The following is a 14,671-nucleotide window of genomic DNA, read 5'->3' on the forward strand; positions in this document are numbered from 1 at the left end:
GCGTATTTTGCGTCCTTATAGTCTAGTTGTATCTATCCTTCAATTCGTTACCCTGTTTAATTGATTACTGCACGAGTACTTTTTAATAATACCCTTAATTAAATCAGGAACTGCAGTGTTCCGAGTCGATTGAGTATGATTGGCAAATATTTTTTGTTGTAATATTCTCCGTGACTAATACCGTACAAAAACACTTTATTATACTCAATTACTTGTTTTTGTAAACTCTGAATTTATTTATATAAGATAATTGTTTAAAGTTGTTGTTTAAGCTAGTAAATGTTAGTTTTCTATAGAAAGGTAGAGTTTAAGTGGAAAAAACAACGATAGCAGATCTTGACAAGAAATAAGGAAAACCAAAGATGTAATATAAGATAATATAGATGTAATATGGATAAGGACTGACCAAGGGACACAGGTACGTTGTTATCAAGAACAGGGGTTTCTCAATGAGCTGCGGACAAGCCAAATTTTCCTGGCTTTTGTAACAAGTTGTTTATAATAAATTGTTGTAAGATTGTATGATTTATAAAGAAATAAAATAAATCCCTTAAACTGGTGACAAGTTGAAGGGGAGATACAACTAGCCGCAGGTACAACTAGACGTAGGTACAAGTAGGCGTAGGTACAACTAGTCGTAGGTACAAGTAGTCGTAGGTACAAGTAGTCGTAGGTACAAGTAGTCGTAGGTACAAGTAGTCGTAGGTACAAGTAGACGCAGACGTATGAGGTACAAGTAGACGGTGGCGTTCCCGACTAGTTGTACCTGTAGATTTTTAAGAGGTACAACTAGACGTAGAGACAACTAGACGTAGGTACAACTAGACGCCTGTCACCAAAATGCAGCAGGTACAACTAGACGCAGGTACAAGTAGACATCGCCCCTTCTGAACTAAACGGATCTGAAAAAAGTCTATACTGTCATCTACACTCAATAATAACATTAGCTTGACACTTATCGTGTACTTAGGGTACTTATTTGCTCCCATAAAGCAAATTTTTGTTATAAATTAAATGATGAAACAAGATTGACAGTGCTTTATTTATTCAACAATTATGTGTGAATTAACTTTTGACTATTTTAAACAGATCCAAGGTAGAAGAGTCTTCATCAAAGAAAATTAAAACAGACCAGAAAGATAGCTCAGGATCTTCACATGTGGGGCCGTCATCTCAAACGTCTCAGCCTCCTGCGTCCAGTGGCCAATACTCTGCACCCAACTACAACCAAGGCTACAACCAACCACCAGCACAGAACAGCTACACAGGAGGATACAACCAGCAACCACCGTACAATCAGCCTCCTTACAACCAGCCTTCCTACAACCAGAACGACCCCAACTACAACTACCAGAACTGGGGATACTCCCAGCCTGGCTACGGAAACTACAACCAGGGATGGGGAGGGTACAACTACTACTAACTTTAAACACTTGACTCAATCATAACTTTGAATACGATTTATGTATATATTGTGTAACACGTATTTCAATATGTTTATTTTTTTAGAACTGCAAATCTTTTTTTCACTGTCTCATAGTTTGCTTAGGTAGTCCTCTGATGATATGCAAAATAAAAAAATATGGATCCATATTACTAGTATGTCTTAATGATGATCTTAATGTCTTTAAATGTGGATTCATAGTATGTTAAATAATGTAATATGTCAATGTTCAGATTTTATTGAGTTTTTAATAAAATACTGAAATGATACTGCCTTTATTTGCGTTTAAAGAATGACATGCCAACTGTTGTGCTTGCTATTTTGATACTTATTTATCAAGGAGGATTGCTGTGTGCAGAGCTCACTGGTGAGTTTTTTATTTCTTATGGTTTCTACAGGGTGTCCACCGACCGGGAAAACCGGGAATTATGCGTGAATTTCTTATTTTACCGGGAATTTTTAATTTGTCACAATCGCGCATAAGGATGACGTTTCCATGACTGCGGGAGACGACAATGAAGTCAATTCGGCCGTGGGATTTGTTAGTTATCTTGCATGACGACGATGACGTATATGACGTTTCCGTGACCGCGGGAGACGAAGATGACGTTTTCGTGACCGCGGGAGACGACGATGACGTTTCCGTGACCGCGGGAGACGACGATGACGTTTCCGTGACTGCGGAAGAGGATTATAATGTTTCCATTACTTCTGAAAAATATCCAAATTTTGCCACGACCACGAAAGACAGTAGTGATGTTTCTGTTACCGGTACTGAGTGAGATATTCAGGATTTTTCAGTTATCGCAGAAATCGATGATGGTGACTTTAAGTTACGACAGTGTTAGAATAGAACCTCGAGTTTGGCTTGACCAAATTGGCTACGTGAAATTTTTGTAATTTCTGCATTAATTATTTCTGTAGGTCACTTGAGAAACAACCTATAACTCCAAAATTACATACTATATGAAAGTACATAAAGACAGGGGTTGGTGTAGTAATCATTACAGAAAATTTAGTAAAATTGAAATTATCAGTATTAAGAATCAATTTTTCCCGTGTCTGTACAGAGATTCAAAAAATTTTGGTATCGACATAACACTATATTGATAATAATTATGCGTTTAAGGATTAGCTTTTAATTTTCACATTATTTAATCAGTAATATATAAAAATAGAATACTTGTGTCAGGCAATAGGCTATTACAGTAATCATAAATTTTGTTTCTTTTTCTGAATGCTCTTTCCGATAACTAAAATAGCCAGCTGTGTTAGCGCTAAAACAGCATTGCGAGAGTTGGTGCAAAACACATTGGAAATTTTAGTATGAAAAGTACCAACTGAACTACCTGGATTTTTTTTTTACTCATGAATTAATCATGAATTTTTTTTCTGGTTGGCCTGGTGGACACCCTGTTCTACCAGTCATAAAAATCATTAATGTCACAAAAAAGTCAGAAATTTTACTAAGGGGTCAAATTATGCATGTATGCACAACACATTATTCTTTGTCACAATATTCATGGTTGACATGCTAGGATCCTGAGAAGTCAAGGAAAAGTAAACGATTTTTATTTAAATTCCCAAAAGTCACAGAAATAAGTAAAACCTAACCAAAATAAAAATAAAGTTCCCTATGACTGTATGTTGTTTTGCACTATGCTTAACAATTATTTGATTCATAATCCGCTGGTTCCATTCCAAGCAAGATTGTGACTGGACCCAGATGCCATTTTTAATTGGGCTTAATGATGTTTTTTGCAAAAATGTTTGAGTTAGTTATTATTAAGACCGGGTTTTGATAAACCATTCCCTTACAAAAAAGTTTAAATGCTAATCGTGTTAATACACACAAATAAAAAAAAAGTAAATTCAGAATCAGCGAGAGGAAACATATTTAGGGAGCATGCAAACAGCTCCTATGGTTGCTCATATAGTGTGTTTTAAAAGCATCGTCGCTCCTCCCCTCCTAAAGTCACTGAGTTTAGTTTGATCAACATGTAGACACTGTTGTTTCCTCACATATGAATGCTGGTTAGTCTTGCATCCACTTAATAATATTCCTCTGTTGCAGCACATGTGTAAGGTAAAATAATCAAATTTTAATTGTCTTGGCCTTGATACTTTAATCAAAATGTCTGTATACCACTGCTGCGTGCTGCTACACTGCCTTCTATCCCAACCCCTATTATCACCTAAAATTTGGCAATGCCAAACCTGTGGCTGATTTTTTATGCTTATACCTCTACAAATTCAGAAATGAAACACTGGGATAATAACTGATGCTTGTCAAGATTGCATTAAAAATATTAGGCCCCATTATTGATTAGGTTCACACATCATGAGGAAGACATCACCATAGGTGCCACAGCTACATATTAATAATTTTACAAGAATTTTAAAGATCTCTACTAGTAAACTGTACAATGACAAAGTGCTGATGTCAGTCCTCATTTATTTCAATACTAGCCGCTGTACCCTGGCTTCACAGCGGAGAGGACACTTGAGAGAAAAATTTGATGATTAAATCAGTTGTATAAAATACAAATCTGCCTTTGGTTTCAGGAACAAAATTTCATTTGACCTTTTAGTAATAAATGTAATGTGTAAAAACTTATTGACCCGAACTAGCCATTTTCTTTCAAAGAGATCATAAGTTGAATGAACCACTTTTTGCTTACTTTTTGGTTGGAACTGGTAAAAAAATTGGTGAATAAAAATGTATAAATAAAAACGTTTTACACATCAAACAGAACCATACAACCGTCCAAAGAGAAATATACACAAACCAAGCTGGTTGAAGAACTTTCAAACTTAAAAGGGAGGATGTTGTGAGAACAGTTTATTTCATAACACCTGTTAATTTCTATTAATTATTATCATATGTTTATTTGTTATTCTATGTTTGTAAAAAGGTAAATAAAGTTAGTTGAGTTTGAGTTATGACATAAAACAGTGCATTCACTTAATTCTTAGTAAAATAAAAACGTTTTTATTTATACATTTTTATTCACCAATTTTTTTACCAGTTCCAACCAAAAAGTAAGCAAAAAGCAGGTATGCCATACATTCAAACTAATACATAATTATATGAAAAGAAACTCAAATAAACCTTAGATTTCCCACATGCCTCTGACTTAATCTGATATTGATGCTTGAAATAGATTTAACATCCAGACACATTAAAACCAAAAAGTAGAAAATAATGTATAAATAAAAAACGTTTTTAAAACAAAACGTTTTTAAACGCAGTAAAAAGTAGAAAATAATTTATAAATATGTGGAGAGTATAAATACTTGTAAGATTTAAAACGAAAAACGTGGGTTGTATGCAATAGATAATTTACAATTACCTTCATACCTATTGAACTATGTAGCCAATATGTTTATTAATGTATTTACAATTACCTTCATACCTATTGAACTAATGTATTATTATCAATTGCATGCAACCCACTTTTTTAGTTTTAAATCTTACAAGTATTTATACTCTCCATATATTTATAAATTATTTTCTACTTTTTACTGCGTTTAAAAACGTTTTTTATCTATACATTATTTTCTACTTTTTGGTTTTAATGTGTGTGGATGTTAAATCTATTTCAAGCATCAATATCAGATTAAGTCAGAGGCATGTGGGAAATCTAAGGTTTATTTGAGTTTATTTTCATATAATTATGTATTAGTTTAAATGTATGGCCTACCTACTAACAAATAAATATATCAATCTATTTAATTTATTGTTTACTTTATAGAATACCAAATAAATAATAATTGACATTATTAACAAACATCTTTATATCTGCAATCAGATTGTTTATCTTTATTTTGAAATGTTTGCTTGTATAAAGGATCTCTTGGGAGCACAACCTGTATCTATTAACCTCTGCTCTTTGAAGTGTCAAATTTAAGTATTTACAGCTGACTTAAATTGATTGATATATTTACATTCTTTCAAAATGTAAACATGGAAAATTTGGAAGCCGATGGGCATAGCCCAAGGGAAATATGAAAATTAAATGATATAACATTGCATTGTCATCCATTTGTGAGCTATGTTTCAAATTTCAAGTCTCTAGCTCATCAGGAACTTCGTTTAAAATTGATATAAAAATTTGTAGGAAAGCGAGCTAATAAAAAACAAGCCCATGGGGCGTAGCCCAAGTGAAATATGAAAATTAAATTATATAATATTGCATTGCCATCCATTTGTGAGCTATGCTTCAAGTTTCAATTCTCTAGCTCATCGGGAAGTATCAAAATTTGCAAGAAAGCGAACTAATAAAAACAAGCCCATGGGGAGTAGCCCAAGGGAAACATGAAAATGAAATGATATAATATTTATTGCATTGTCTTCCATTTGTGAGCTATGTTTCAAGTTTCAAGTCTCTAGCTCATCGGGAAGTTAGTATAAAATTGATTGCAAAATTTGTAGTACCGGACATGAAAGCGGGCTAGTAAAAACGTTTTAAAAAAATGGGTAATATTAACTGCCTAAACTGGCTATAACTTAGAAATAGAGCTCTAATCTAAAAGTGTTTGCGATGTAACCAGTAAATTCACCCTTGACATAGAGAAGTAAGGTAAAGAGTAAACATCCGATGTTACACTTAAGTGGTGTCTAGTAGTCCAACATCACACCTTCGCAATCATGTAGTACTACTACAAAGCTCAGTACGGAGGAAGACCCTATACCCTGTGCGATAGGAATTTCTGTACAATGCTCACTGCTCGGGCTCTTCCTTGCTTGTCACATGTTTATTTCCGGAACAAGATTCTAGAGCTGAAAGCTCACGGTCATCTTCTTGCTTGTTTCCTCTGCATCTTACTTCTCTGTGTGTCTAATCTTAGCTTGTGTACACAAGTCTTTCTACAGTGTTATAATGGTGGGAAACTTACCTTAATACTGGGGGCCTTACCTTAAGGCCGACATTCCTTAGACACAGCTGTTAATTAATAGCCCATACAACTAAACTAAGGGACCTACAGTTTATACTGGAATCCCAACCACATTTTTGCCTTGGTATACACGAATTGGTCTAATTATCGGGATAATACTGCGGATAGTCTTGGAACTCACTCGTGTGGACGTTAATCCACACCAGGGAGTATCGCATCCACAGTGCATGCCTATAAATATCTACAATTCATGACCTGCTAGTAGCTGGATCACAGGACGACGCCATCCGTCCCAGTCGTTATTGCAGATTTACTTGGTCCTTGAACTGAAAAGTTTTAGTTTAAGTAAAAGAAAATTTATGGTGTTTCAAGTTTCAAGCTGAATTGAATAAATTATTCCATTACAAGTACTGTACTGAAAACGGCCTTTCCCCAGTCCTTAAAGTTTCAACTATCAGGCAAAGCTGAACACAGGAACAACACATATCATGTGTGAGGCAAAGCTGAGGATGTCAGAGTGAGTTTTATGTACAAAACGAAGCCGAGAGCAGGAATAATTGGAGCCTGTACCAGAAACTACTTTTGATGAAAGTTATGATCAGTTCTTAGAAATAATTGGTAAACAAACACTAGCACACGCAGTGGACAAATAGAGAACCGATTGAGAGCAAGGGAAACAAGGTATCATTGAAATGAAAATACCAGTAGCTACATTGTGTACGAGTGAAGAAAAAGTATGTACTGTGTAGTGTAGTCTATACTAATTCTCATTGTAATTTGACTAAAATAGCACAAGTTAATTTGAAACATAATTTAATTTGACAGAAACTTAACAAATTCATTGAATATTATGTTTGATGGACTTTACTCAACGTTAACACCGTCCGTTTGATCGACATTGTCTTCCCAAACTGGAAGATCTCAGATTCATCCTAGTATCACGTCCTTGTCTGGCATTGCCTTGTATTCTGTGCAATAAATATACAACACAAATTAATATCTCTTAGTAATAAATAAACTGATTTTCTTTCAAATAAGAAGTTTCAATATTGTATTGCATCTACAGTATCCAATAAGCAAAGACTTTAACTGTATACAATAAGACCTTGGATAAGCATTTGTCAACAAGAATTCTGCTCAAAATAGCTTGAATTTGTAACTGCACTATATATGAATCATATGAATGTTCCAAACCATGGTAGAAAGTTTTCAGTTATTTCAAGTTTTGCTATTTATTTCAACTTTTTAATCAAATATATTATTACTTTTACAATCCCTATTGATAAAAAAATGTGCATTTGTGTCGTCAAATGCATTTTATATGGACTACTACTACATCTTGCATCTAAATGTAATGATTTACCTCTTCATTTGAGAAACAAATCCACTGGAAACAATCACCCACAGAAGCAAGTAGACTGTTGCTAATGTTTCTATAGATCTCACTATTAAGTCATCTTTTTCAACTTCCATCTTTGCGAAACCAGGAACATGCTTAATCTGGTAATATTATATAAATATTAATCATAGGTTAAGTTAAATAAACTATTTTACTTACAGTTTATAACTAAATAGAAACTACTAAGTTTCTCAACAATGCTACTCAAGTCTAAATTAATGAATCTGTTTCCAAAGAGTTGTGTATTATCGTTAGCTATTATTTCTAAAGTTTATATACATTCAAGTGTTACAAATTGTAAAAACTTTTATTTCAATAACTTTCCAGTATGACACTTGCCAGTACCATAAAATGTATAGAAAATATTTCAAATATTTATTTACACTTTCTCCCCCTATAGGCAGACATAGTATGGAGAAATGAACCCTGAACCCTAAAAAAGGGGTACCGTTTATTTTGTTATTAATTTAACTAGTACTATTAATTAAGTTGCACTAGGTTGATGTCATTGCTTAGTACACTGGACACACTCCATTCTACAATCCTTCACTCATATTTGGGTTAAAATATGTACATAAGTGGCGTCCAATCTCAAATGAATACGAATATGAAACATGTAAATTAGTCAATTGTAGCAATTCAATTAAAACAACACATGAAGTGAATTTTTAACTAATGCACTGGATTTGTTTTGAGAACATGCTATCATGGTGGGAATGTTAGGGCAATTAGAATTTAGAAACTCTTTTCTCTAGTAATGTTTTACTGTGTAGTTTTGTTTAACTTCTTAAACTGATTTGAACTATCTAAGAATGAAATTAGTTAAGACTTTTGAGCTAAACTTACCAAGGATGCAACTTCACTTATAACCCAGAACAGTAAGTCTTCTACCTGATACCATATTGTAAACAAGGCTGCATTGGCCAGCACAATAGCTGCAACAACCTGTAATATTGGTTTGATTCATGAATGTTGCACAATGCACATCCGCTAACACCTGATGGTGGTATAACTTTCCTCAGGTTTTGACTATAGTTGTGGAGTACCGGCAGTATATAAACATTCACTAACATTTTGAACGATCTAGAACAAGTACTTTTAGCATTTCTCACACCATTTAATTGATTCGGTTCTCCATTCTTCCTAACCTAACCTGAAACAGTCCACCCTTTGGTTAGGTTATGCTTATAATTATTTGGTGTGGTAGGTATAAAACCAAAGTACCCAAAAATATTAATCATATACATAAGATGTTAATTTACCTTGATTTCGTCTAGTGATTCCTAATACCTCCTCTATAAGTGGTCAACGCTTCTTTAAATAAAACTGCAGTCCAGACATGTCAACTGAGCCCAATGAGTTCCAGTGGCCACAGTTGTAGTAAAATATTTATTTACTGTGTCTTGTCTAAATGTTTGTATGTGCCTGTTTAATGTTTTATGACATGAATATGAATGAAGATTGATATTCTTCAGAATGATCAGAAGAAAGCGACTTTGTCGCCGAAACAATTGTCTGGGGAGGTATTAGATATCACTAGACAAAACCAAGGTAAATTAACCCCTTCTTCTTTATGTTTAAGTAATTCCAGGCTACACAAAAATGAAAACGTACAAGTCAGTTTATTCTACGGCTGAATGATCTTACCTTATAAGCCATGTAGAAGGGTGGGCATCCCAGTGCACTAGGGACCAAGTCGTATTTCTCCAACATAATCAAACATGACAGCAAGAATATGTAGTGAGACCAAGTGAAGTCTTCAGCCAACAACCATGAGCTGCCGGTGCAGTAGAAGCATGAGAACACAATCATAGAGAAGTAGTAAATGAATTTGCGGCTATCCATCCTGAACTTGGGTAGAACAGACTTGGAATTTTATTTGATTTTGGAAAATTACTTTGCTGATATTCAAATTTAAAATAACCATCTGTTGTTTCCATAGTAATCACTGTCTTCACTGCAGGTTTTTGTGTTAATTCAAAAATGAATCCTTGATCTATGTTGTAAATCACAATGCAAGATTCAATATTTTACATGTATTGAGCGTTGTCAGGAATTAGTAAATGTTTTAATAAATTAATAAGGAATAAATAAGTTCTATAAAATTAAATAGGTTGCACATACCTAGATCACTTTTTAAACACCATAAAAGTTTTATGCACAATAAGGCCAGGCGCACACAGGCGATTTTGAGTCTAGCAACAGTTGCCCGACTAAAATGTTCACCAGTGTTTTAAATTGGAGTGCGCACACCAAGGAAACAGTCTAGGGGCAGTCGCGCAACTGTTTGCAACCGATGTTCCAGGACCCAATTTGCCAGAGACAGCTCTGCGACTGAATTGTCGCGGGACTGTCGCTCCAGGTTTGGTATCCATTGAAACACGTGTAGACGCGCACACATGCGACTAAATTGTCGCTGTTCCCAGTCTCACCTCAGGAATTCAGCTACTCGTGGCCAGAAGTGTCACTAGTGTTTGCTCTCTTTTTGTTGTGTGAAGTTTTTAGAAAATTACTTAAGTATGAGTGTCCATGATGAGGATGTCAAACAATTAATTGATGACGTTGAGAAGAGGCCACCTTTATATTTAAAGTCATTGAAAAACTATTCGGATATTAATTTTAAGAAGAAGAAGTTGTGGGATGAAGTGTCCTTGACAGTTACTAAAGATCGGAACAACCGAACACAATTAAGAGGATAAAATCAAAGATAACAACTTTAACAACAAAGCACATACTGTATCATTGAAATCCATTAGGTACTGTTAACGCTGTTAACGAATGTAATGTCCAACTTACGTCACTTTAGATTCACGACTAAAAAATTGCCTTTGTACGCACTTCAGCTCAACTGTTGCTCGACTTCAGAATCTCCGAATGAGTTGCGCAACATGGCCCCCGCATCAGTTATCTTTGTGTTGCATCTTATTTATTTGAGCCGTATTAAGTTTAATTGATGTCTTAACTACTTAAGTTTTGCTTTTTAATTCTGGCTGGATTCCAAAATCTTAGCCTCCCGGGCGGTATGCTAAGAAAATAATAACCCCATTTGAGTAAAACATTTGTTGAGCAAACCATCACGAATTGTTTACGCCTTTACTTTTTTTATGTAGGCTATCAATAGTTCGTGGCCTAATTTGGTAATTTTTATTCTAAATTACCAATCTAAATCGTCTATGTAGTTCATTTTTCATATAGTAAGCTGTCATTTCGACAGCATTTTTCGGGTCATCTTCTGTCTAAGCAAATACAAATTGTTATGATAAAATTTGATGACATTAACAAAGATTTCAAATAATAATTTTATATGTACTTTGTTATGCTTAAAGCGTAGCAAATTACATAATTAAATTCTGTATTTTTGGGTGCATGTCTGTTGGTAACGCATTAATGTCCTTATTTCTCAGTGTTTCACGGAATGGACAAGAGCACTTTTGATAGTGAAAATGTCAACCGGAATAAAGTGTTAAATGGTGAGGTTGAGGTAGTACTTTAAATACGTTTAACCATTGTGGAAAGTAACTTTCAATTATAGACCTACCTTAGGGGCTGTTCCTCGTGGATCTATAAAGCATTTTTTAGTTTAATAATTGGATTCAACAAATGGACCAACACGATCCGGGTGACATTTAATTGCGAAGCATTTATTTTGGCTTGAACTATACTGTATTTGCGAAGGTTTATATATAACTAGCTGTAACCCGCGGGCTTTGCCCCGTTTAACTTCTTAATTTTCAAGATGATCTCGTTCGCATGGCTCAATCACGTCCTGGTTGAAGTTCGTTCGCTACGCTCACTCACCTTTAGGTTGGAGCTCGTTCGCTGCGCTCACTTGCCTTCAGGTTAGCTCGTTCGCTACGCTAACTCGCATCCAGTTTGAAGTTCGTTCGCTACGCTCACTCACCTTTTGGTTGCAAATTAGCTGTTGTCATAAATGTAAAAGAAATAATAGTGCTGCACCCTGTTGGTAATCCTTGTAACTTTAATGCTATTGAACATCATAGAACAGAACCAACTTGTTTAATTGAAACAGCTGTTAAGATTCATTAATTCAATTTCTCATAAGGTTAACATGGGAAACTCCAGAGCCACTGGGGTGGAGCCGATTGGACGGATCACGAAATTGATGGTGTATAAACCTATTCCATGAAATTCTACACGTATGTACCAAGTTTCGTGGCAATCGGTTCAGCGGTGTCTGAGTTTATCACTGCCAAACAAATATACAAACATCCTCTTTTATACTTATAGATAGTTTTGCCAGCATATCTGCAAATATGCAAACCAACTGCTGTTCTCAATATAATAAGGTTTCAACTGACTACTATAAGATCCCCGTGCGTACAACGGGCACATAGCTAGTAGGAAATAAAACTGAAAATTTTCAGGGAATTTTTTAGTAGAAATCCAGCCATCAGGTAAATAGAAATTCGCTTAGTCTGCAGGCTTGCTGCGGCGGGGGTATTTCTAATTTACTACCGTCTGAGATTAGTCTTGCATTGTATTAAGCTTAGGGAATGAGAGAATGGATCCTTCTAGATTTTGGTAAGTAAGCTCAGGTTAGGATGAACCTCTACTCTACCCGCCTTTACAAGAGCGACATCAAACCATGCATGAACTACAGAGTTGGGTTCGCACTGTTGAAGGCGCTGGTTGTTTTTCTTTAACTGAAACATACTGTATATGTTGAGGTTGAGGGTGGTTAAGCCCAAGACCATTCCCTCAATAAAAAATTACCTAGGCAAGCCAATAAACCTTTAATTGTCTACCTACACTGTCAAACAAAGTGACATTTTGTTCATTTGAATTAGTTCGCAAACAACTTACGTTGCTGCGATTGAGAACTGAACAAATCCAAATTTAGGCCTACCATTAGTGGATGAACAACTAAATATTCATGGCTACAAAAATGCCAAATTATTTGTTCTTCTGCGAACAAGTAGACCTACCTGGAATATTTAGGAAAATGCTGTTTAAAATCAAACTTTTCTCATTACTCGTTTGTTTGCAAACCATGTGTATTAATTTACCGTACGGTTTTATTTAACTTGTTGACTACTACTGTGGTACGGGTTTTTCTTATCACACAATAACAACAGTATTTACACTAAACAAAATATAATGTGCAATTGGTTTGCTAATTGTATTTTTTCAACGTGATAAATTTTAAATTTCTTTGACGCACTTGGCCCCAACACGTTTCTACCATCACGCAAAACCAACTAGGCCTATTTCACTTAGTATCAAATATTACTTTCCAAGACATCCTTATCACTAAAAATAGTTAAAATCCGAAAAATATTGCTTAAAATATCTTTAAAATATCAAACTGCAAAAAAACCCTGCCACCCCTCCATCATTCTCGGGCACGATTGATTTGATGACTGTAACGTTACGAACGTAGTCTTTTCCACATAATAAATGTGGGAAGTTATCACTCCTTCATATGGATAATTATGAAGTATGTAATGTACTATTCACTGTCGTCTGTGTTATGTGTGTGTTATGTCTTGTAAAATTGTATGTAATTTTCTGAAAAAAAAATGGCAAGTTATTTTGAAATGATTGGCTTATCTACGTTTTTGGCTTAATCACCATGTGAGGGTTGCAACTGCAGTTGTACAACTTGACCCATTGAATCACTTGACAGTATAAAGGTACATATCTGAATCATTCTTACTGTCAATGTTTTCGACACAATCACCATATCGAGGGATCTTTAAATTCTTTCAATTTCATGTGTCTTCTGCTCGTTATTTTCTTAGTTTTTGGAATGTGCGTTCATCAATATGTGTTCTTTTGTAGTGTAGTAATTGCATTATACAGCAAAGAGATACGAAAAGGTTTAAAATAAATGATTTATAAATAAACTTTTGCACAGTTAAGTCTATAACTACCTGCATAAGTGATATGGATTTTCCTAGTTTAAAATAACTCAATCAGATATTACATAACTTACCGTACTTACCTATCCGAAATAATTGAGCGGAGCGAGCGAAGCGAGCGAAGCTCTTATACGTCGACTCTTGTGCATTTCGTAATACGCATTTCGTAATACGCAAACTCCTCCTAGACGGCTGAATCAATCGTTTTGAAATTTTGCATGGTGATAAATACCATATCGGTGAGTGCCAACATGTATATGGCGTTAAAATAGTCTCTCAGGAATCCGCCCCACTGGGTCTCAAAGTTTCCATGTAATCCTTATGGAAGCAGTATTTGACACATACACAAAGACATATGATCAGCTGTTGACTTTTGAATGCAGTAAATAAGGAAATAGCTGATAGCATTATTCCACAGATATTAGGACAGAAACGGTATGGATAATACATATAATCAAATGACGACACTAGCTTGGGTCCGTGACGTAGGAAGTGGTGCAGGAAGTAGTAAAGGTAGCAGTATGGAGTGTGGAAACTGTTTATGACGATTAGATTAAGGTATCTGCATTCCTAAAATTCTATGGAAAGGGACGAAAACAGGTCCACGATGTAGGAAGTAGTGAAGGAAGTAGTCAAGGCGAGCTGTCCGGAGTGTGGGAACTGTTTATGACGATTAGATTGAGGCATCTGCAATCCTAAAATGCTATTGGAAGGGAAGGAAACAGGTCCACGACGTAGGAAGTGGTAAAGGAAGTAGTAGAGGCGAGCTGTCCGGGGCGTGGGATCTGTTTATGACCAATAGATTAAGGTATTTGCAATCCTATGATATTATGGGAAGGGAGGGAAACAGGTCCGTGACGTAGGAAGTGGTGAAGGAAGTAATAAAGGGAAGCAGTCCGGACTGTGGGAACTTTTTGTGACGATTAGATTAAGGTATCTGCAATCCTAAAATGCTATGGGAAGGGATGAAAACAGGTCCGTGACGTGGGAAGTGGTGAAGGAAGTAGTAAAGGCAAGCAGTCCGTACTGTGGGAACTGTTTGTGACG

The 14,671-nt window shown here is 35.3% G+C and overlaps 2 protein-coding genes across 2 annotated transcripts in view; one reads left to right on the forward strand and one right to left on the reverse strand.

Moving 5' to 3' along the window:
* The window catches only part of LOC128983896 (pre-mRNA-processing factor 39), a 91,766-nt gene extending 90,053 nt beyond the window's left edge, over positions 1 to 1,713 (forward strand). The window contains exon 19 of the mRNA XM_054403156.1: positions 1,090 to 1,713. Coding sequence (XP_054259131.1) covers positions 1,090 to 1,423 — 334 coding nt within the window. The 3' untranslated portion in view covers positions 1,424 to 1,713. The remainder of the gene's footprint in view (positions 1 to 1,089) is intronic.
* Positions 1,714 to 7,139: 5,426 nt separating this feature from the next.
* LOC128983656 (uncharacterized) lies at positions 7,140 to 9,661 on the reverse strand. Its single transcript, XM_054403030.1, has 4 exons — positions 9,390 to 9,661; positions 8,589 to 8,687; positions 7,707 to 7,843; positions 7,140 to 7,311 (listed from the first exon to the last, which is right to left on the reverse strand). Exons 1-4 carry the CDS (start codon positions 9,585 to 9,587, stop codon positions 7,218 to 7,220), a joined length of 528 nt encoding a protein of 175 aa, XP_054259005.1. The 5' UTR covers positions 9,588 to 9,661; the 3' UTR covers positions 7,140 to 7,217.
* Positions 9,662 to 14,671: the final 5,010 nt, after the last annotated feature.

The sequence above is a fragment of the Macrosteles quadrilineatus genome, unplaced genomic scaffold (genome assembly GCF_028750875.1).
Source record: "Macrosteles quadrilineatus isolate MER2022 unplaced genomic scaffold, UCM_ALF_1.0 Scaffold_1__1_contigs__length_201487025, whole genome shotgun sequence".
Classification (NCBI taxonomy): domain Eukaryota; kingdom Metazoa; phylum Arthropoda; class Insecta; order Hemiptera; family Cicadellidae; genus Macrosteles; species Macrosteles quadrilineatus.

What these genes read in the sequence shown, in the direction of transcription:
- LOC128983656 (XM_054403030.1), bottom strand. Translation starts at nt 9,587, where the DNA reads ATGGATAGCCGCAAATTCATTTACTACTTCTCTATGATTGTGTTCTCA. An exon ending in CCTTCTACATGGCTTATAAG is followed by an intron (nt 8,688 to 9,389) that starts GTAAGATCATTC and finishes CCAATATTACAG; the next exon opens with GTTGTTGCAGCTATTGTGCT. An exon ending in TTTGTTTCTCAAATGAAGAG is followed by an intron (nt 7,312 to 7,706) that starts GTAAATCATTAC and finishes TTTATTGCACAG; the next exon opens with AATACAAGGCAATGCCAGAC.